General features: G+C 47.1%; 1 protein-coding gene across 2 annotated transcripts in view; it reads right to left on the bottom strand.

Moving 5' to 3' along the window:
* LOC104502119 (hepatocyte nuclear factor 4-beta-like) overlaps window positions 1–21,327 on the bottom strand; it is a 22,931-nt gene extending 1,604 nt beyond the window's left edge. The window contains exons 1-8 of one of the 2 annotated variants that reach the window (XM_010146045.1): window positions 21,213–21,327; window positions 14,990–15,194; window positions 13,008–13,102; window positions 5,281–5,387; window positions 4,038–4,193; window positions 3,414–3,501; window positions 2,464–2,616; window positions 559–795 (exon numbers count right to left, since the gene is read on the bottom strand). In XM_010146045.1, the coding sequence (XP_010144347.1) occupies window positions 559–795; window positions 2,464–2,616; window positions 3,414–3,501; window positions 4,038–4,193; window positions 5,281–5,387; window positions 13,008–13,102; window positions 14,990–15,194; window positions 21,213–21,327 (1,156 nt within the window). The remainder of the gene's footprint in view (window positions 1–558; window positions 796–2,463; window positions 2,617–3,413; window positions 3,502–4,037; window positions 4,194–5,280; window positions 5,388–13,007; window positions 13,103–14,989; window positions 15,195–21,212) is intronic. The other variant, XM_010146046.1, reaches the window with a different exon arrangement.
* Between the last annotated feature and the right edge of the window lie 292 nt (window positions 21,328–21,619).

Raw genomic sequence — 21,619 nt, 5'->3', positions numbered from 1 at the left:
TTCAGAAAATCTGGAAGACCTCTGGGAGTGGGTGTTGATGTCCTGCTGTCTTTGCTTCCTTCCTGCTCCAGCTGTCCTCTGCTCTCAGCCTTCTCACCATCTAGGGACAACCTCCCGGGACAGCTGGGGTTTCAGCTCATACCCAACTGCTCTGTTCACCTGTCTCTGTGTGTGCCCCAATTACTGCTCTTACCAGGGTTCATCACAGAGTTACAACCTTTGCATCTTGCTGACAAAAAGTGTGTTGTCTTCCTGCAAACTGCACCAGTTTGGTAGGTTGCCCACAAGTCAAGTGAAGCACTGCAGAGTGTACCCATTTCTGTAAAACTGGTCCTGAGTCAGATAGGCTCTAAAGAAACAGCTTGGGGATTGGACTGCAGTGAGAAGGACCAGTGTTCAAGCTACAATTCAACCTGATCCTTCGCCTCCCTCCTCCCAAGACCAAGTTCTCTCTACCATACATCCTCCAGAGATGGACACGAGCCCAGACATGACGCCCTGTAATGACTTTGAAATAAAACACCTTTGCTGTCCTTTCTTTCTCAGCAGGGTTTGTACCTCCCAACAGCATCTCCTGCAGCAAGCTGTCGATCCTGGCCACACCAAAGAGCTTCATGAACTGGACTTGCTCTATCATCTGCCAGGTGATGCTCTGCAGCGGGGGCAGCAGGAGGAGGATGTCGCTGAACCGGCCTCGGGAGTCGTACTGGCGATCGTTGATGTAGTCTTCTAGGTTGACTTGGACCTGGAAGCGCATGTTCTTCACCTTTCCGGGCTCACTCAGGCCTCTGCAGTCTGGTAGGGGAAAAAATGAAGTTAACTGGTGGCCTGTGTAACGAAAAAGTGCTGGTCAGGCTCTGTAGGGCGAAAAGGATGGAATGCCAGTGGTTCTCTGACGATTGTCTGTCAGTCTGCAAGTCTATCTGGCAGATCAGCATTGGGCTGCCACTGTTTCATATCTCACATGGAACAGGGAAACAGGCAGGGGAAATTGAGGGAAAACAGTAAGAAAATAAGAGCTTGCCAGAGTGAAGAGGAAGGATTTAGAAGCTGAATTGTATTCCTCCTTCCAAGGAAACAGCCTGGAATTTTCCTCTGAAAAATCGGAGGCCCAACTACTGCCACTAAGTCCACACAGGTTTATGTTGTAATTACACCCGCTGCAGCATCACATTCCTGTCTTGATTTCCTGCCTTTGACCTGTGGTCTATCCCTTTTTCATGGACCGCTGGTCCAGTTTTGCAGGGGTGGGGTGAAGTGCCGGCATTTCCAGCTTTCCACTCCTGCTATCTAAAACTGAGATTTCTGGCTCCCTGGACCATTTCCTTCACTGCCCATGAAGAATTCACAAGAACCACATTTTAGGGATCATCATGCTGAGAGATTGAAGTGATCAACAAATTACTGCATGTCAGCATGTAACTCTGTGGCCATCCTGCTCGCTAACATGAACGAATTTCACTTCTGTAGAGCTTCGCACTTTTTCCTGTGAGATGAAATCACAGCGCCTCGCTGTCACCATGATCTAAAGCTTTGCTGAGGCACTGATCAGCCAAGAAGGTGATTTGTAAAACTCAATGTGACAAACAGCCGTACGCAGGCTCACAGCAGGCTCTTTGGTGAGCCAAAGATCGTGAGGTTTGTAACGCTCCGGTATCTTGATTTCAACTCAGTGAACACAGCAAAAAACAAGTGGAGACTACTCTAATAGATGCCAAAGACAACAGGACAGTGTGCTGGACTTGGGATCGTCCCCCCCACCTCTTCCCCAGGCTACAGGGCAATGCACACCAGAGGGACTCCAGTGTTGTGCTGGGATGATGTTGTGCGTGTGCTGGAAGGAAGGAGGTAGAAACGGGAATGTTTGGCAGGAGCCTGGGCTGTGGCAGAACCCCTGTGTCTGTGGTATCAGATTAAAGCAAAGGTTCAAAACAAGCTTTTGTTTTGCCTCTGCGTTTCCCCGTTCTGCACCCTGTGCGGATCAGCCCTGCCCTTGGTTGGTACTGGCTGCCGGCAAGAGCCATTAACAGACATCCCTGATATTTCTGGGTGCTCGGAACAGTCTGGCTCTCTGTGGTTTTTAATGCTGCTTTCTGAACTCTGATGGATGAGCATCGCTGCTGCTGGTTGACTCTCTCTCTCTCATGCATAATTCAGTATAGGCATATATGTCCTTAATAGTCATCTCCTGCATGTCAGACTGATGGGCTTTCCTGAAGCCAGGTGGCAGGAGCAGCAAAACCCTTCTAGAGCGTGCAGAGTCTTGCACATCAGTTCAGCTGGAGTTATGCTTGCTAAATAGAGAAAAGTTCAGGACTAGGTCACTTCAACGTGTCCTTGCTGCACTGCTGAGCTCTGTTCATTACAGCAAAGGCAGGGTGGAAGGTATTGCTGCTGCCAAGGGGTTTTCCTGGGTTTGGAGAGCCCTCCACACCTCTCCTGGCAATCAGGAAGAAGGCTTACCTGGATCAAAGAAGATGATGGCTTTAAGGCAAGCGTACTCATTGTCATCGATCTGGATGTCTCGCAAGGGCTTCACCAACTCGTCCAAGATTCTGGTGGCCACGCGAGCAATTTCCAGTTCGGGGCAGTGCATTGGGATGATGAAGTCATTCCCTGGGAAGACAAGAGAAATTCACCATGAGATTTTGGCTCTAGCTTTGCAGATACGGTTTCCCCCAGAAGTTACCCCAAGGCGTGTTGCCGGATAGTCCCAGTGCCCATGTGCAACAAATTTCCAGTGTGCAACTTCAGACTCATTCACGACTGGGAAGCAAACCGTGGATCTCATTCTTTGGTCCTTAATTATCTTGTTTGCACGTGTTGGTGCACCACGCTGTACACAAAGCCTGCTCCACGTTCTGCTCTGGTTTACCCTCTGTTACACCTGGCATCTGTTTGCAAGTGGTGTTGCATCTTAATTTTTGATGTGTTTTTTGTTTAAACAAAATCCTCTGTCCCTGTTCTCTTTGACATGTGGCTCTCAAGGTTAGTATTCTCGTTTTTCCAAGAATAATCCCACCCGTGTTTTTGGTGGCAGAGTGACATGAGAAGGAAATGCCTATTTACACTACAATTTTTCATAGAGCTTTCCACCAAGTTTTTAAGCATCAATACCCAAATGTCCTGGCAATTTCAGTTAGAAAAACAAGGCAATGCAGTTTGAAATGCCATTTATATATTGGGGGTTTTCTCATCCACGGTTTCAAAGCAGTAAGGGAACAGTTTTAGAAGTCCCAGTGAACTTGCTTGCTCCTTTTTATGCTCCTCCAGGGACTTTCTCAAGCACTTAGTCTCAAGCCAGATGCGTAGACCTTGCCTAGGAGTGAGGAGAGGATTTCAGGCAGGCAAGGTTCTTAGCAGTGACTCGGCGGTGTGAATTATAAAGGCAGGAGTGAATTTCACAACTTTACCTAATAACAGAAAGTCGGTGTATGGTATGGATCGCTTGGCTACCCCCAGGAGTAGGTGTTCCCCTGCGTGGGCTCTAAGCAAGGCAACCTGGAGAGGCACAGGAGAAAGAAATAAGGTTACGTTTGAAAAGCAGAGAACACGGTGAGCTGTTGCTGCTTAGATTAAGCCAAATTTGCTGTTTGCTTAGATACATCAGACCTACTGATGAAGTGCTATTGAGAGCTAGAAATTATTATCTTCACTTTTCAGAAGCGCTACATGCATGGCAAACTAAATAAAAAGTTCTTTTCAGCTGAAGGAGCCAAGAGGGGCTTGAGTAATTTGAGTTCTAGGAAATAAATGGCTTTTGTATTCCACTATCAGGTACCAATAAAGGGAAATCCAGTCTTCTTCGACTGGGTCCTTGCGCAGACTGGGGTAACCAACTCTGCTGTGTTTGGGGGACTTTGGCTACTCAAGTTATTTTTAATCGATCCCCTGCCCTTTATTATGCTTTCTCTCCTGCTAGTTCACTGCTCTGCACAGGGTGATCTATACGTTAAGGTCAGATTCTCCTGTAGGAAGGTATGGCTGGGAATTCCCATTGCAGGCGGTGGGTTCGCAGGGAAGGATTTGCATTTTACCTGGTCATCAAGTGGGAGCTCACAAAATGCTGGGATGTATTTTGCCCATTCAACCAGCACCAGAAGCTGCTGTTTCATGGATTCACACACATCGTTGATGGTTGCAACCTTCTTCATAGCGATGTCTGCGCTGTGCACTGGACTCGGCGATGAATACTGGAAGAGAAACAACCAGGTTGCACTGGGACCAGATCTGTGCTGTTTTGCACAATGGCAACAATTCTTTGATAACACGGGGAGCCTTCGCAGTCAATAACCTCATCAGGTCATTGACAAGGTGTTTGCCGTTGTGGTTACACACTGAGTTGCTCAGCAGTGTATAATGTCCAATAAACAGCCCATGGTGCAGCCTCCACGAGGTGGTGCTCGGTCCCAACAGACACCCCTCCCTCCTCCACCTCCTTCCCCACTCTCCAGGCTGGCTCAGGACAAAATCTGATTAACATTCCCATTCCTAGCAGTAGCCAGCAGCACTGGGACGCAGCTTCTCATCAATCACTTAAACCAGGCAACCACCGGGAATGCGTCCAGCCTTTCTCCCCCAGTAGCACGGAACACCCATTTCAGTCTCTGAAGAGCTGCGTGGGGGGGAGAGGGTTAAAACATAATTTTTGAAAAGGAAGTGGACGCATTGCTGCATGTAATATGCAACATCTGGACCGTGTGTTTCAGTGGAGAAAGGGTATTTGCATAAGAATTTAAAGGACGCGCAGGGTGAAATTCATTGTGGAAGTGAAGTAAGAAAGCAATCAGTGTTAGCTGAAGCCCAGAGATTTTATTAACTTTATTTTCTCCCCTAAAACTGTTGCCCTGGTAAGGAAGTTACAAGAAAAGATATAATCGACTGTGACGGGAACATGATGTTCAGAGCAGGACAGAGTGTGCAGCAAGCAGGGATAAACTTCTGCATGAAATGCAGAGTGTTTAGGGGTGCAGCAACAATTTCGGCTGGGGGGCAGAGGGGACCTGGTGTCTGCAACATCCTTCAGCCCTTGGAATTTCAGCTTTGCATCTCACATGCCAAAGGCTGCATCTGCTCCTTGCAGGTCTTGATATAGTGCACCAAGGATTTTTACTGCCTGCGTTTGTGTATCTCTAATGCATTTTGTTCCCTGTGGATTTGTGCAAGAGCCATCCAAGGGCAGAAGAAGATCCAGCCCTGGTTGGTGTAGCAAGTCCATAGCCCATATGGATTAGTTGAAGGCCACGTACCCTTTTGGAGGTTTGTACCCACATTTCCTACCTGCTGCGCCATGGCCTCGGCCTGAGTGAGCACGCTGATGGAGAGGGAGCCGTTGTCCTCATAGCTGCTCCTGCGAATGCTGATCCTGTCACGCTCATTCTGCACGGCTGAAATGAGGGAGAGCAGTGGGTGTGTTAGCAAGAAACTTCCCGTGCCAGCCATGGCTGCTGGTGCTTGTGGTCCCCGGACAGGAGTGGATGGCGCTTTAGTGCCTGCAAGACCCGCCATTCTCATTGGGTGTTGGAATGAGATTGAACAGGCCCTGGGGGAGGGGGAAAGGCCACCAGGGAGGGAAAGGGACAAGCACAGGCACAACAGAGGGACATGAGGCCGTTTGGCAATCAGAGCAACCCGAGGGTCGTTAGCTGATCCCACTGGGACTGATGCAGCTCAGGGGGAGTTTGGGGGTTTGATGTTGACCCTTTTCAATCACCAATGCACCCACAGTGCTGGAGTCCTGGCCTCCAACACCCTTTCTGCCATGTCTGCACTGAGGACTCCTCTTCTGAGCTTCCAGTACAGCAGGATGATCTGGAGGTTGCATCTTGTCTTACGGTAGCGCAGCGCTGGAAAACCCATCCTCTGATCCCACCTCAAAGCAGCCTTGAAGTGTCCCCTGCCCCTGAGGCACCACAGGTGGTGGTCCCCAGGGAACACCTCTGCCACTCAGGGGGAGCAGGAAGAGACACTTCATTAAGGAAGCTCTGAAGAAAGGAAGCTTAAATTCCCTGATTCCTCCTTAAAACCATTCCCTGGGCATTGTCCATCACGCTGCTGATTTCCATGAGCCTGTAACCCCAACAGCAATGCCAGCGCACAGCTGAGGGAACAAAGCAAGCCAGGATTGGTCTCCAGCTCTGCTGATACCTGTGCAAATCACTGCTTCAGATCAGCTCGAAACATCCCCTGAGCTGTTAATAACGGCGATACCACCCACCTTGGACACCCTGTAGTGACTGCAGCAGAGTGAAGATCAGCCCCAGGGCTTTTTACAAACAGAAAGGTATGGCCATGCCATGGTGAATTAGAGGGAAAAAAAGAAAAAAGCTGATTTTCTGAGGTCCATTCCACCGTTTAAACCATCCTATTCCCTGAAGCATGAAGGCTCCCTCAATCCTGCGTGTTCAACATAAGGGATTTATTGCACTTTGGCAGCTTATTTTTTACCACATGGGCTCCATGAACAGTCTCGCCTCCACTGCAGCCATCAGGTAGAACAGCAGCAGAGAAAAAAACAGGACTTAGACTTAGTCCAACCTTGTTTTCAGCATTATTTTCTCCCCCAAGCCCTGTTGCCCCCATCCAGCAGCAAACAAGCCCGCAGGGGGCTGGAGGAAGGAGCCTGAATGCAGACTCAGTGTTCTCCTGACAGCTCGTACGTCTTGGTTACGTCCAGCTCAGAAAGGCAACTGTCAGGTCCTTAAAGCAGAGGGAGCGGCAAGATTTAGCATGTGGTGATAACGCAACACATCCCTCCTCCGTCATACAGCAATTCCAGGCTCCTTTTGGTTTGATTCAGGGGGAATGACTCAGATGTAGCTGTCAAAGAGCAACTCGCTCTGTGCTTTAACCCCTTGGAAGTGAAAGACGGCTGTTCTGTCTCAAAAGCAGCTACCGGAAAAGATTTTTCCAGCAATAAATTTTTTTGCAAAGTCAGCAAAACCTTTTCGCCATCCCTCTTTCGAGACGCTGACTTGCTGCTGGGCTTTGCTTTAGAGCGAGCATCACTCTGAATTCATGCAAAGGAGGAGATGTGAGTACCTCTTCGCACACAGCGGGGTGGAAGGGTGGGGTTTGATCAGCCCAGCTCCAACCACTGAGCTGATTTCCCAACCAGATGAGCAGCCAACAAAGTGAAAGGGCAGAAAACATTCAACAGTGACAAAAATCCACGTCTCCCATTATCAGCAGTATTTATTTTCCAGGATGTGGGCTCAGCCTTGCTGTCAGTCAGGTCCTGCTCGCTGCTGAACTGGATGTGCTTGGAGGCGTCTGCTGGGGTCCAGCCACCAAAGCTGTTTTGCACCTCGGAGCCACCTTTGCCTGAGAATGGCTGCAAGGGGCTGGATGCATACATCGATTTGTGAAAGATGCAACACACGTATGTATTACTGGGGCCTTTTCACTCTCTGAATGCTGCGTAGAGGCAATTAGACATCAAGTGAAAGAAAAACCATCTACAGCCCTTGGGATGCTCTGCTCACCCGTGTTACCCCACGCATGGAGGGGTGACAGAAAGGCTGGTCAGCCAGGGATCCCCACTGCTCTGAAGGTGAAGGTGGTTATAGGAAACACAGTCTATGATTAATCTTCAGAACAGATTAACCCTTCACACCTAAAAGACGAGCAGCAACATCCAGTGTTGAGTAGAAACAACCCTGCCCAAATCCATGTCATCACTGATGGCCTTGAAAGGTCCCCACCTGACCTTCTATGTCTGGTTTCATCTCAGATGCTCCCTGTGTAGCTCTCTGGGGGTGATGGGGCTCTATGTGCCTACTTACAAGAAAAGGTACAAATTTTGCCTTTTCAACCAAGTTACACATCTTACTTTTTAGTGCCCCATGACAGGCTCCCTTAAGAAGCCTCAGCCTGTTTTTCTCCCAGGTCCTTTTATGGCACATATTTCAGTGCTTCCCTCATACTCTGATAAGCTCAATCTTCCAGTGTAAGTGGATGGTCCAGACCAACTTTCTCAAGGTGATTTGGGTGTTATCACTGAAAGTACCCGAGATGTGATGGAATTAGGTACAAAAGGGAGTTAATGTTTTACCTGCCACAAAATTTATCTATTACTGTGTGGTAATTATATTGCTATATTTATTGTGCTTGTAAAAGGGAAGGGATGGGTCACTCGTGGTGAGGCATCAGGAGTGCTCGAGGGGTGTGCTGGCACTGAGGGTGCTCAGGCTCAGATGTGATCTTGGCTTTGCAGTCAGTAAAACTCCGCAAACTTCCAGAAAGGACTAAAATATCAGTGCTGGATCCCACTGTCTCCCAGGGTTGACTGTTTCCAGTAAATGCCTGGCAAAAGCTTTGTTCACCCCTTTCTTTTCCTCTTTCTTTGCAGAAAAGCCTGCACAACACTCCGGTTTCCAAAGCCAGTGAATACCAGGAGGGGAGACTGCAGCCCTGCACAAGGGGATGTCAGCGGGACCAAGCCCACTTGGTGCTGCTGGCCAGGGACAGCATGGCCCTGACCCGTCCTTTCCCCCAGGTAAAAGGGAGAGTGGAAGAGATGTTGCCCATGCCTCCCTCCGGAGAATTGTCCACAGCTACCACATGTCCTGGCTGTGGGAAGCGGATGGGAAACCAAACACATTCTCCATCTGGCATAGAGGAGCCATCAGAGGGATTTTGTTATTCAGAGCAAGCCTGGGTCCTTTTGTCATGAGCATGTCAAGGATGCCCGTGGCCGGGCAGGCTGCAGAGCACGTGCGGCGGCTCTTAAACAAACAAGTGGTGTGTTTGTAGGGTTGCAACAAATCTGTGTTTCCCAAACATTTTGTCCTTGCTGCTTTGCCGCATGGGTACAGAGCCAGTGATGGGGAACCTCCGGGGAGTCCAATAAACACAGGCACAGGCATTGACTGGAAGGGCACAGCAGCAAACCAGTAACTTTCCACTGCAACTGGAGAGGTTAATGCCCTGCCGACACGGGAGTTACCGTTACCATTATCATTCCACTGAAACCATCCTCATTTTACGCTGATGGAGTGGAAAATGTATTAATAAAAGGCCTCAAGACAGAGCAGGAGGAGGAGATGTGAGTGCCCCAGCCCAGTGCTGGCGTTCACCAGTGCTCCCAGTGTTTCTGTCTCTACCCATGAGAGATTCGCTCCTTTTGCTGCCTGATTAAGTTATATGCATGAGGAGTTCATTTCACTCTGCTACCTCTGATTTTGTCAGTGTGGTACATTTTATTTGCAAATAAATGTACATGCGGTACATGCACGTTCAATCCTTTCATGGGGTTTTGGCCTCATTTATGACTATCACAAAGTAAGGAGGATCCTTTATCTTTTCCATCCATCTTCGCCATAATCTGCAGCCACAGCTGGCAGAAGAGATGTGCAAATGAAAGGTATAAAACTAGACAGAGGTCAAAATAAATAAAAAGTAGCCTGAAATCCTCCTGCTCTGTTGTGGCAGTGGACAATAATTCTTTTTACTTCTGCGTAAAACGAAGGGAGTTTGTGTACATTCATGAACTCATTTAACGGGGATGGAAGGTTAAATATTAACCCTTCTTGTTTTCACCAGCAAACTGAGTCCTGACACTGCAGTGCTGGCGTTTCAAAATGCCTCCAGGTTTTCAGGCGCTGAACTCTGTGTGAGCAGATGACCTGGCTCACTTGAAAAATCACACCCTGCTAATTTATTCAAGGTTAAACATGACCTCGGTAAGGTGCTAGAAATAGAACCTTGCTGTTTTCTTTGGGTGTTTAAGTATCTGGTGGACTCATCATTCACTGATGCTATAGTGGCCAAAAACTTGTCTGGTAGCATTGTGCATAACAATAGAAATCGAACCTTCTCCTGTGCAAAGAGAGCAAATCAAGGAGAGCAGCGAGAAAATCCCCCAAACTCCCAGACCACCCTGCAGTGAAGTCCCACCCTTAACCACAAAACAAGAATAAAGGAGTGAATCTCCTGTAAAAACCTGAAAAGCTTGAGCACAGAGGTGTTTCAAGGGACAAGAAGGGGGTTGTGTTCAAGCAAGGCTTTTTCCCCTCCCCTCATCCCAAATTTAAGTTGTTTACTTGTAGTTATTAAAGTGAATTATTGATACCAAAAAATGTAACCAGGACAGGAACGTTTCTGAATGATCTAATTTCTAGGAAATCTGGGGACGGGATTTTCCACAAGGCTCAAGTTTTGGCCCATCCTTGCTCTCACTGGCACTGACAGACCCTGGATCCTGTCTCAAATGCACAAGCCGGGAGGTGTAGGGCTCACGTGCAGGACAGTCCCAGTCCTTTCCGAAAGCAAGATCACATTCAGAGTGTACGATCGCCACAGTCTAAAGGATCCTACTGATGCTTGTCTCAACAACCTCTGCTCAGCTGCCCCAAACCCCTAGTGAACCTATAGCCTGACTGCACTGTGCTCCCAGGACCAGCTTGTGCTGAGACCCTCAGCCCTGTGCCACCGCTGCTGCCTCTATAGGCAGCCAGTTTGAAGTTATCTTGTGTATTTGCATCACACAATTTTTTTCTCTAGGCAGAAATTTTCCTTCTAGCAGGCTGGACTACATAGCTCCTTGCAATTTCTTATCCACTAGAATTCTTTCCAAAATGGAAAAAGCAGAGAAAGACCCAAATGTGTCACATCATATCTTACAACACAGGAAAATCAGGGGAAAAAATCACTCTGGGTCCAAAATTCCAGCTTATCAGTGAGTTTTGCTGGGGAACGGCAAGTTTTCCGATACTGCACACACACCCGTCGAGCAGCGGGGTCAGTGGGGCACCAGCGGTGGGGAGCGTGCAAGGGTGACACAACCCTGCCAACCCCACCCCAGGTGTATTGTCCCAGACAGGCTGGGAAAAGGATCATTTCCAGCTTCTTCCCCTCTACTGTGAATAAACAACAGTGTTACCACACCCTGGAAAGTCTGATTGCTGTTACATGGGCTGGTTGAAAAGTGGAGTGCCAGAGAGCGTGACACAATTTGCGTGCCAGCGCTGGGACAATGGGGCGCACTGAGTGTGGACGTCATGGCTGTGGTCTCCCAACACAAATCGGCGCATGCCACCAAAAAATTATGCACAAATATCTGTATCATCCTCATACTGCTCGATCCCAAGTGGGGGCTTCTCTTTTTTCCCTGATGCTTTGCAATACTGTTTAATATTAATCTAGAACCACCCTAAAGCAAACAACTGTGTTCTTTTTGTGCACACAATTGTGCAAGAAAATTTCTTTCACAGTCCTGCACTCGTGCTTTGGATACAGCTCCGGTCAGTAAAGCCAATTCCTGCAAAGCAGTTGCTCAAGGTGCTTTAAAAATCTTCCTCACCAAACACAGGAGCAGTTTGTGAGCACACAACCTGACTGTGCACTCATAAAAAAGCCCGAAAGAATGTGACTATGTGGCACTTGAATGAGTCATCTTCCTTCGATCTGCAATCAATAACGCAGGCGTGAGCCAAGGGTTTATAACTTTTACCATAAAACTAATAAAAATCATGCTTCAGCTCAAAGAATGGAGCTGATAAGCAAGTTTGAGCCTTTCCAAGCTGCGGAGCTTCCTGCATCGACAGTTGGCTTCCTCCCCATGTGGAACTGACCAGAGCAGCTTCGGTTCGGGCTTTACTAATTTGAGGGCTATTTTTTTCCATCTTTTTTTCCATCCGCTGTATTTAGTCCGTTTCTCCTAAATTAAACCAGCAGACATTTTTGCTTCATCCATGACTTATGCCAGATTTCTAGACCTCCTTGTTCTCCAGGAAAACTTATGGTTAGAAGGTTGGAAAGATTTTTTTCATCATGAGTGAAATCTTATGAATTACCAGAAATCAGTGGAAAATTCCCCCTTGGTTTCACAGGGACCATGATTTCACCTCTTGGGTAGGGAGTTTAATTCAGTGGCATGGAAAGAAACTCTCAAGTTCCTTTCTAGCTCCCTCACCCTTTAGCTGTCATTGGGTTGGAAAACAGCATAAATGAAGGGTGGGGAGTGTTGAACTCACCCCCCACGCACACGCTACCCGCACATCAGGGGGATGTGCTGTCTGGTGCGGGTTGGGCTCCCGTTTTGCCAAGCACTCAGTGTAGAAAGACAGAGTCTGCTCAGAAAGCTTGGAGTAGAACAGTCATCCACGCTCTCCCGCTATGCAAACATGAATGACAGAGATCAGAAATGCTGTGATAGGTCCCAATCTTTCCCAGGGAAGCTGACTGCAGGGAGGTGAGGGCCGGGTAAGCAACAGTGGTTTTTCTCTGTAACACCTGGTGTTTCCTTCAGTCCATTGGAAGGGCACTTCCCAATAGTCATGGGAACCCAAACGCTCTACGACGCTCCACCTCTCTTTTAATGCAACCAATGTGAAGTGCAACAAAAGGCATCGGCCAGCACTGGATTGGCCCTTCGGTACTAGTGCTAGTAGTGGCTCTATAGTCATGCTACATCCACCACGAGGACAGTGCTACCAAAGGGCTTGACTCTGACTCAGGTCCCAGCTCTGGGGACACAGGACTCAGCTGCCTCTAGTAGCGTTGTCTGTGTGTCCTGTGCCACAGCGGAGCAGCTCTTACACCGTAAGGTATCATGTTCAGGATGTACCTTGTTCTAAGTGTTGCCCAAAGCTACATGAACGTCAGCCACGTCAACCACCAAATGCCTCTCTGCAGTAGCCAACTGTTGGCATTCACGAGATTGAGGATGGCAGGTCCTCACTGAGATCATCACAGCTGGGATTGGGAGTTGCACTAACAGGTATGTAGCAACGAAATTGCTGTTGTGAAGCACTTAGAGACCAAATAAACTGTGATGAAGCCCATCCCTTTTCCAGTATAAAAATATCCCAAAGAGCCCAGCCTCCCAGGCTCGTAACAGCCCATCTCATAAGATGGGAAATGGAGCCTTCAGGTGCAACAACAAGAAATCTCTCCCTGCAACACAGGAACATCTCTCTCTGGGCCAGGGCTGCTGCTGCTCTCCACCAGTGGGAGCAGGGCCAGAGAGAGCAGCAGGCAGTTTTGAAATATCTCTTTGCACCTACCTTCTTTCTTCATGCCAGCTCTGAAGCACTTCTTCAGCCTGCAGTATCTGCACTGGTTCCTCTTGTCTTTGTCTATCACACATTGTCGGCTGAACCTGGGAGGAGAGGGGAAATAAGACATGGAGCAACCAGCCTGGCATCTGCACCCCACTCACCTTGAACAGCCCCAACTACAGCCCCAGACCTCACTGAGTTATGCATTGCCTGAACCCGGAGAAGAGCAAGAAGAAGGTTTGCAGGAAATGGATTGAATCAGCACTGGCTTGGCCAGGTTCCTCATCTTCTCCACCATCATTTCTGCCAGCTAGGAGCACAGCGATTTCAGACCACCCACCCTGCGAGGACTGTGATGGTTTTGGCTGTGAAAGTGTGACTGTGACTCAAGTTGTGCTGGTGCAGGAGCTTCATCTCCCACTTTCAGACTGTTATTGGGTGTTCAGCATCGGGGTTCATTTGATCCCGCCCATTAACACTGTCTGGCCTTGTGTAGAAATATTACACTATGGACCACAAGTCCTTTCATGTCTGCAGCCTAGTTTTGAGGCACGTGGCCTCCTCCTTCATTGGGGGATTTAGGAACATATGTGCTGTTCAAGGGGTGGCCCACAGAGACTTGGAAGCTCTTGCCATGGTGGGTAAAGCGATGGAAGATGAACCTGCCAAGCAGAGGAGAGACGATGTGGATTGCCTCGAGACTATCTTCAGGTTGTAAAAGCTGAGGCACATTCCCAGACTGGTAAAAAGCCAAAGGTACAAAGGCCCAAAGACTTTCCAAGGAATTCATGTCTGCGATAAACAACAGAGCTCCGAGCTGGGCTAAATACAGCACAGCTCACCAAATAAGGAGCTGCAGACAAGCAAGCATTTGCTATTGCTTGGCTTCAGTGCTGTGGATCTTCCCTGAGCTGCCAAATATCACAGATTCATGGATTCCCAGGGAGGGGCAACAACTCCACCCCCAGAAGACTGATAGCTGGAATTTCAAAGAAAGCAGTAGTAGCTGTTGCCTCCTCCTGAAGAGACCTCACGCTTCCTGGATTGGACACTGTGTGGGTGGATGCTGCTGTCTCACTGGGTGTCTTTCATGGCTGGTGTGTCCTGGAGTGATAAGGACCCAGGAGCGTGTTGGACAAACAAGGTGACTCGCTTGGCAAAAATTTGGAACACCCTTAATGCAGGAAGAGTTCTGGAACAGACAGAAAACTTCCAGGTTTTAGTTAAGAGATGAAGGGCTTAAGTGTATTCAGGGTTTTTTCCCCCCTTTCTTCCTGTGCTAAAATAAATACCATTTTTCTAAGGTCAACCAGGATAGCTGCTTTATAATTTATAGCCTCCTCCCAGTAAAAATTTCTCTCAAATGTATACCTGCGTGCCAAAGTGGATGTGAATCATCGCTGGTCCACGCTCGGTTCTCAGAATCATTGTAAAATCATCAGAACTGTGTCAGCGTACATAGTTTAACGTATCTCAGAGCAAAAATGGAGGAGCTGTGGGGGAGGTGGAGGCTTTGGAGGTGACAGGCTCCTGGATACTTGGTGCCTTTTACTGGGAAAATCAAGAAAGCCTGTGTCGGAGATGAAACTTCTGGAGCTTTGGGCCTTTGCCACCTTGGCTTTTCCTTGCCGGGCTGTGACGAGGTCATGGTGTCACTCCACACCCTGAATCTGTAGTTACATGTTATGCACCAGACAAACCTCAGGTCTCTAAGTTCCCCTTGGTTTACACTGTGGGGAAAGGGGTGACAGTGAGCGCGCCAAATGGATTGACACAAAAGGTGTCAGGGTCCAAGATGAGATGGGACTTCGTTTACTCCTCGGCTTCCTCTCCTCCAGCCATAAACTGAACTGTGGTATTGCTGTTAATGTTCATGGCACGGTAATTCGGCATTTGGGATAGGGTCCCCGCTGTACAGCCTGAGCTCCACCCCAAATTACTTACAGCATCAATAAATTGTAATTATCTGTTGCAGAAAGGGCAGATACCTGCAGGAATAGACGTGGTTCTTGCGGACACTCCTCCTAAAGAAGCCTTTGCAGCCATCACAGCTGGATGCCCCATAGTGTTTGCCGGTCGCTCGGTCGCCACAGATGGAGCAGAGGGAGCTGATGCCGTTGGTGAGTAGGTTGGTGTTTGCCGATTCGGCTGCGATGGCCTCTGTGGGCAGAGAACACTGACCGTTACACCTCTCTGTGATGGAAACCAGGATCAGCTGACAGCAAGTTTTGCTTCGGCAAAGCATGCACGGACCCAGCCCCACACATGCATGTGTGCACGCACTATGTGTTGCTAGTAAAGCCTCCAGGCTGATGCTCATGCTCTTCCCAGCCTCAGCTGAGAGTGACTCGGTTGCTTTGCTTCTGGTATTGGTGTTTTCCTTTGCTTCAGTGAACAGATTTCAAGCTGCACAACCCAACATGCTCGTGAGAACTTAACAATTGCCACCACTTTTCTTGATGGATGCGGAGAAACCTTACCTGGATGTGAGATACACACTTCTGAGGTACGGGCAGCCCCCTCCCCAGTTAGACATCTGGAGAACGTGGTTCAAAGCTGGTGCCCACAGAAGACAGTGGAAATAACATCATTGACTCAAGTCAGTAGAAAGCAAAAGGACAGCACAGGGAGGAAGGATGAACTACTTCATGCACTTGCCAGAGGTGCTGGAGATAAAAGGCTGCTCTTGAGAGCTCCCCTGCAGCTGGAAACTAGAGACAGCAGATCCCACAGGGGTCACGTTGGTTCTCCTATGTCTGTTTCCTGCTCTGATTTACCCTCTGAAGACATTCCTTGCTTTCCACTGGAAAGCAGTAAAGGGGCGCAGGAAGAACCTTCTAAATTAGGGCCCTAAGCTTAGGTCATATGAACGCCCCGTGTCATGTCCTCTGCACCCCCTCATTTGGAGCAGGAATAGCTCTGCCCCTGCCTGGCCTGTGGATACACTGCTGAAACCCCCCTTTCAACTTCTTCCTTGGCCTTAACCACCACACTTGCTGCCTTCTTAATCCTTCTTGCGAAGATGCAGAAGATGGTGTTTACATCTCAGTGAGAGGAGAACTGTTTGTGGAGTCTGTCCTGACCTGGGCACTCACTGCAGGACAGTTGTGTGGATTTATCATGCCTCTGGGAGCGTGTTCTTCACTCCAGGGGAGCCAATCTTGTGCTACAGTGACCTCGGCAAGGTCTCTGGGACAAGACACATGCTGCTTTGCACGAGAGACGGGAGGTGATGAGAGAAGTACAGCTGCTCTTGTATTGAGCAATGATAAATCGTAGAGAAAATTACTCAAAGGGAAGGAATTGGCATCTGATCTGGACAGTCTAGAGAATGTTTTCTAGTGCATATTGCATAAAAATAGCTTTGGGTGATCCACACACAAGATGTATATAGACAGAGAGAGAGAAAAGGCTGGTTTTGTATAGGAATACACATCAAAAATCCATAGTGAAAATATTTACTATGCGATGAAAATTGTAATCAAACAACAAAAAAACCCTGAACCCACCAAAACCCAATAAAGCCTTAGTCTTTTTAAAAAATGGAAAGTTTTTGAGTTAAGGGTGAGATAAAAATATTTTTATCTAAGACTTTGCAAATGCAAAGGTCACACTTCCTTTCAAAACCCCCTTTTGATCTATATTTCACCTTAGAACACCTGGATGTGTAAATAAGTTGGTTGTAGCCAGAGGGAAGCACGATGACAAGAAAGAATGACAACATCGAAATTATTCTTTGGTCACAATGACAGGAATTGAGATCTGCCTGTTCCACTTGGGTCCTTTGGGAACATTGTCTGCGTCAAGGGTGCTTAATGGTAATTTATATTGATTTTTAGGGTTTTTTACATTGATTCTTTATTTGGCTTGATAACTTTATTATTCTTTATTATGCTCAATAACTCAGTATTAAATGAGCTGTGCTAGAATATTCCTTTGAGGGTAACTGTAGTGCTAAACATTCGTACATCTGTTGCTCCATCTATTTTGCTGAAGGAACATATGACCATAAACAAATGTGCCGAGCATGCTGGATTCCTTTTTTAAAAAACCCACAACAAAAATAACGATAAGAAGGCCAATTTTGTCTTCGCTCCACTCATGCTTTCTCTGCTGACTTCGGAGGAATCCAGCCGAGGTCACACAGTTTGGGTTTCCAACGGGCTCTTCATCTTTCAGCTGGCTCCAGATTGCAAAATGTTCCTGGTGCTGGAAAGCATTTACTCACCAGCCAGGAGTTTTTTCCCCTATGTGAGGAGGACATGTGATACAAGGAAGAAATTCATAATCTGGCCTTACACCAAGTATTGCTGGAGGAAGGACCATCAGCACTGATCATGTGAAGGGCCGTGGAAGTTAGCAAACCAAATTTTGCCTTCACGTGTACCCATGAAAACACAGACAAGCCCATGGGCTACAGCTGAGTTGGGTGGCTCTATGTTAGGGTAGATACACAGCCAGATGTTCAGTCCCTGTTGGGTAGCCATGTGTCCTTTTCAGCTTGGTTAAACGTGAACAGAAATTTTTTAAAAATAAAGCAAGCAAAGCCCCAAGCCAGTATGCACACGTTAATTATGATGATAAATTTTGATTACAAAATCCTGTCACCAGCTCATGATGAGTTCCAAATGAGAATTAGCTCAGAGAAGAGCAAAGGCACAACCGACACCGCGTGCATTAGAAGATTGTTTTGATGTGGCTTTCAAACCTACCGAGTATTTGGGGAATGTCTGAGTTTTCCCTGGACTGGTCACTGCTAGGAAAGGCAGAGGACAGCCAGGAACCCCACAGGCACAGTTGCCTGCCTGAGAAATTGGCTGAAAACCACTTTCCATTTACTTCAGCCCTGCCTAACACAAGGTGATATCCTGCTCATTTAACATCTTGTGCCTCCCTAGAGGGGTTGCTTCCTGGAGCTCAACACCACACTGAAATGGTGCTCGAGGGCTGCTAGGATGGATATAGTCAGAGTCCAGATAGCTCACAACAACTGAAACAAGTTCACAACTGGCCTCACCACTCTGGAGAGAGATGCTCAGAGACGTGTATGGGTTATAGATGCTCACCACTGGAGTACAACAGAACAGTTCCTAAGCTGTGCCACAAGTACCTCTGAAATTTCTACTGGGGAGATGCAACAGGTGATGTTCTTCAAGAAGAGGCCATAACTCATCTTGACCTTACATGGTTCCCAGGCTGAACTGAAGACCCGTGGGTGTGCCAGATTCCTCACTAGGACTCTCCTGGACATCCACCAGCAGAAACATATGAAGTTTCAACCGCCTTTAGTTATTTACAAGCAGCATGGAGATTGGGAGCCACAGCCTACCTCACACTGACAAGTCCCAGAAATCCAAACCAGTCTTGGTGCACATAGTTTGCAGCTAACAAAAATCCCCAAATTACATGTGCTGGGCTAGAATGTAAAGAGATCATAAACATGGCTTTAGGGCAAGCTCACGAGTCAAACTTGGTGGCCAAAGCCAGCATTGCGAAACCTTTGCATACAAATGTAGGACAGAGCAGGGGCTGGCGCTGAAGCGCTGGCCACGTGCAGGTCAGCTGCTTTCTACATCAGCTTTCAGCAAATAGAAGGGGACTTTTTGAGATAGGACACATAGCTTTGATTTAGTGTTCCCGAATCCTGCAGTAACAATGACGAAGAGGCCACCCAGAAAGGCCAGACGTCCTCATAAGCACGCGTGCAGCTTGAGAGATGGTCAGGCACTGTCAAGATATCTTTGATGGCTCTTTCACAGTCTGAATTGGGTCAGACTGCAGCGGGGCTGGGAAAGGTGTTTTGCCAGCGTTGTGCCAAAGTCCCAAGGACCAGCGCGGTGTTTGAGGGTTGAGGCAGGAGAACGAGCACCGCCGGGGGAGAAAGGGTTTGCCAACACCCAATGGCAGAATTAGCGCAAGGTTTCATTAATGCTTCATGTTTTAAGCGAAATGACAACTCTGACAAGAGCGTGAGGAAATGGGTATTAACAGCACATAAAAACCACGTGAGAACAGGGCTTGTAACACCAGCCAAGGTAAAGGAAACAAGGTTGTACAGAATGGAAAAATTTCTGCAGCTACAACACGCATCTTGTAAAGGCAGGACAGGATTAGCATCGATTTCTGTTCATTTCCTTTTGCCATTCTTTCTATTTAAACCACAATTTTTTTATACTGCCTTCACTCCCATAATGAATTCTATTCTTTCGAATCAGTCTGAAAATATTTGGCAATTTATGGGCTACTTGAAGGTGGAAAATGCAAAATGTGTATCTAGGCAAACCTCAGAACGACAGCAGCTTCCTGACGCAGAGAGCTTAGCACCGGAAATGCTCCACATCAGGAATGACCCCAGAGCTTTGATGAAATAATAGCCCAAAGAAGGAAATAGTTGTTTTCAAGAAAACATGAGCTTATTTGAAAATATCCTGATTTTCACTTCTAAAATTGTTCAGAATGTAAGAAAGAGTCCTGAGCCTGTTAAAATCAGTATTTCACCTCTTCCTGTTTGTGCTTTTAGAGGGCAAAACTGCCGTTAGATTTAGTGGGGGTAACATAATCCTGCATAATGGGGAAGATAAGGTTTAAACCATTCTAAAATACCTAAAATGAGACTATTTCTTGTTTTTATCGATTTTACAAATAGTTCTGAAACTACAAAATGTCTGTGTGACCCTGATTTTGCGTTCCTTGTGGGACTGAACTCAGCTGGTTAGCAATATATTTCCACGCATGGACATTTCAGGTCTTTTGGAAGTTATTTTTACAAACTGTAGGAGAGGACACTTACCCAAGACAAACAAGCTAATTTCAAAACAGCAAGTTCCTGAGAGAACCGGTTACTCATTAACAGCTAGACAAATAACACAATACTGATCTAGATAAACTTCAAAAAAACCTCGACCTGTCAGTTCCACTGCATGAAACAACAGACAGCCCCAAACAGGTTTTAGTAGTTAATCTGCAAAATTATGTGAATTTTGAGGAAATTCGTTGTCCTCTAAAAGGTTAAAAATATCTTGTGGTTCAGAAGCAAGTGACAAAGAGAAACATCTGGGTTAACTAACATTTCTGGAGTAGGATGGCAGATGGAAACCTTTCTGCAAGAATAAGAAATAAGATCTAGTCTATCTGGAGCTAGCAAAAAAAAATATTGAAAATCGTTTGTCTGGGGACAGACAGAGCTTTTATTGAAGGCAACTGTAAATTCAAATTTCTTTGGGCCTTTTAACTTCACTTGTCTTCTGACATCCCTCCATGTCCCACAATAAGAAGTCTTATTATTTCATACTGTAGATGATAACCCTACTGAAGCTCTGGTTTCTTTTGTTGGGCAGCTAATGAGCAAACATGAGACCCTGAAAACCCCATCTTAATTTCACTGAGCTTCTTAACAAAAGCAATGGTGCCAAAGCTCTCCAAAGACACTGTTAACAGCGGAACCTCATTCGGTTACACAATTGGTTTCGTGCTATAGGACTAAAATATCCTTTTTTTTTTTTTGACACAGTGAACAATTTCACAGGATATCGTTCGCTTTAGGTCAGAGTGCTTTTGACTACTCAAAACCTAAACGTCACACAACATGCTTTAGTTCTGGGAACAAAGCGGAAGTCTCTGCATATAAACACGCCTCGCAGCCAAGTTCTTTGTGTGCTCTAAAGGCTTTTAGACCATCTTGGTAGTCAAAAAAATATATAAGGCAGGTAACTATTTGGCTCTTGCTTCTCAATCTAAGCACCTAGGAACGAGTGAATTTGGACACAAGGTGTATTGTCTGAGTAACCGACATATGTCACGTGAAACGGCATCTTTGTCCAAGGATTAAGTATGAACCTAAGTCGTACATGGGAATGTAAGACATTTTAAGGAAGAAATATTGATAATAACTCCTCTCATAAGTGATACAAGGGGACGAACTTATGGCATGTCGTGAAGAGCTCTACCAACATCTACAAAATCTTCTGGGTTCTTCAACACATAATGCTGAGCCCACCAAGGAAAAGAATGACTCAAAACTGGACCAGCAAGTAAAGGTGTCCCATATCAGCCTAAACGTAACTACAGACACAACAGAAGTTGACAGGTCATCTGCTTAAATATTACCCCTTCCACTCTTTGCCCCACACCTCCTACCTCCCTTTCCTAGGCGTTCAGCTTTATGACAAAGGTAGTGGAGGTTATACAAGAGGAATCAAATAAAAATCTCACCGGTGTTATTGGGGAGCACTCGAAGATTGTCAAATTCCAGCATGGTATAAGACGAGTCCAAGGAGTCAACGTAATCTGGCATATCCATGTCCATGATGGACTGACAAAGCTTCATTATTACTTGTCAACAGCAAGGGAAGCAGCAAAAAACAGCTCTGCTGTCAATCACGGCCAAGGTTTCCTCTGCAAAGAGAGACACCCCAGCCTTCGCGATGACAAATCATTACCTAGCTCTGCCCACAGTCCCCTCCCCGTGCCAGGAGAGAAGGTACGAAGCTGTTCCCTCCTGCGCGCGCAGTCCCCTCCCTTCCCGGGGTGCACCTGTGCTCTCTCAGTCCTGATAATATGATGTAGATAAGCCTAACTCAAGCGACTTGGATTGCATCTTCGGGTCAATGCAGCCTGGT

Source organism: Buceros rhinoceros, unplaced genomic scaffold (genome assembly GCF_000710305.1).
Source record: "Buceros rhinoceros silvestris isolate BGI_N320 unplaced genomic scaffold, ASM71030v1 scaffold2902, whole genome shotgun sequence".
Classification (NCBI taxonomy): domain Eukaryota; kingdom Metazoa; phylum Chordata; class Aves; order Bucerotiformes; family Bucerotidae; genus Buceros; species Buceros rhinoceros.
This window is presented reverse-complemented; position numbering and strand designations above follow the sequence as displayed.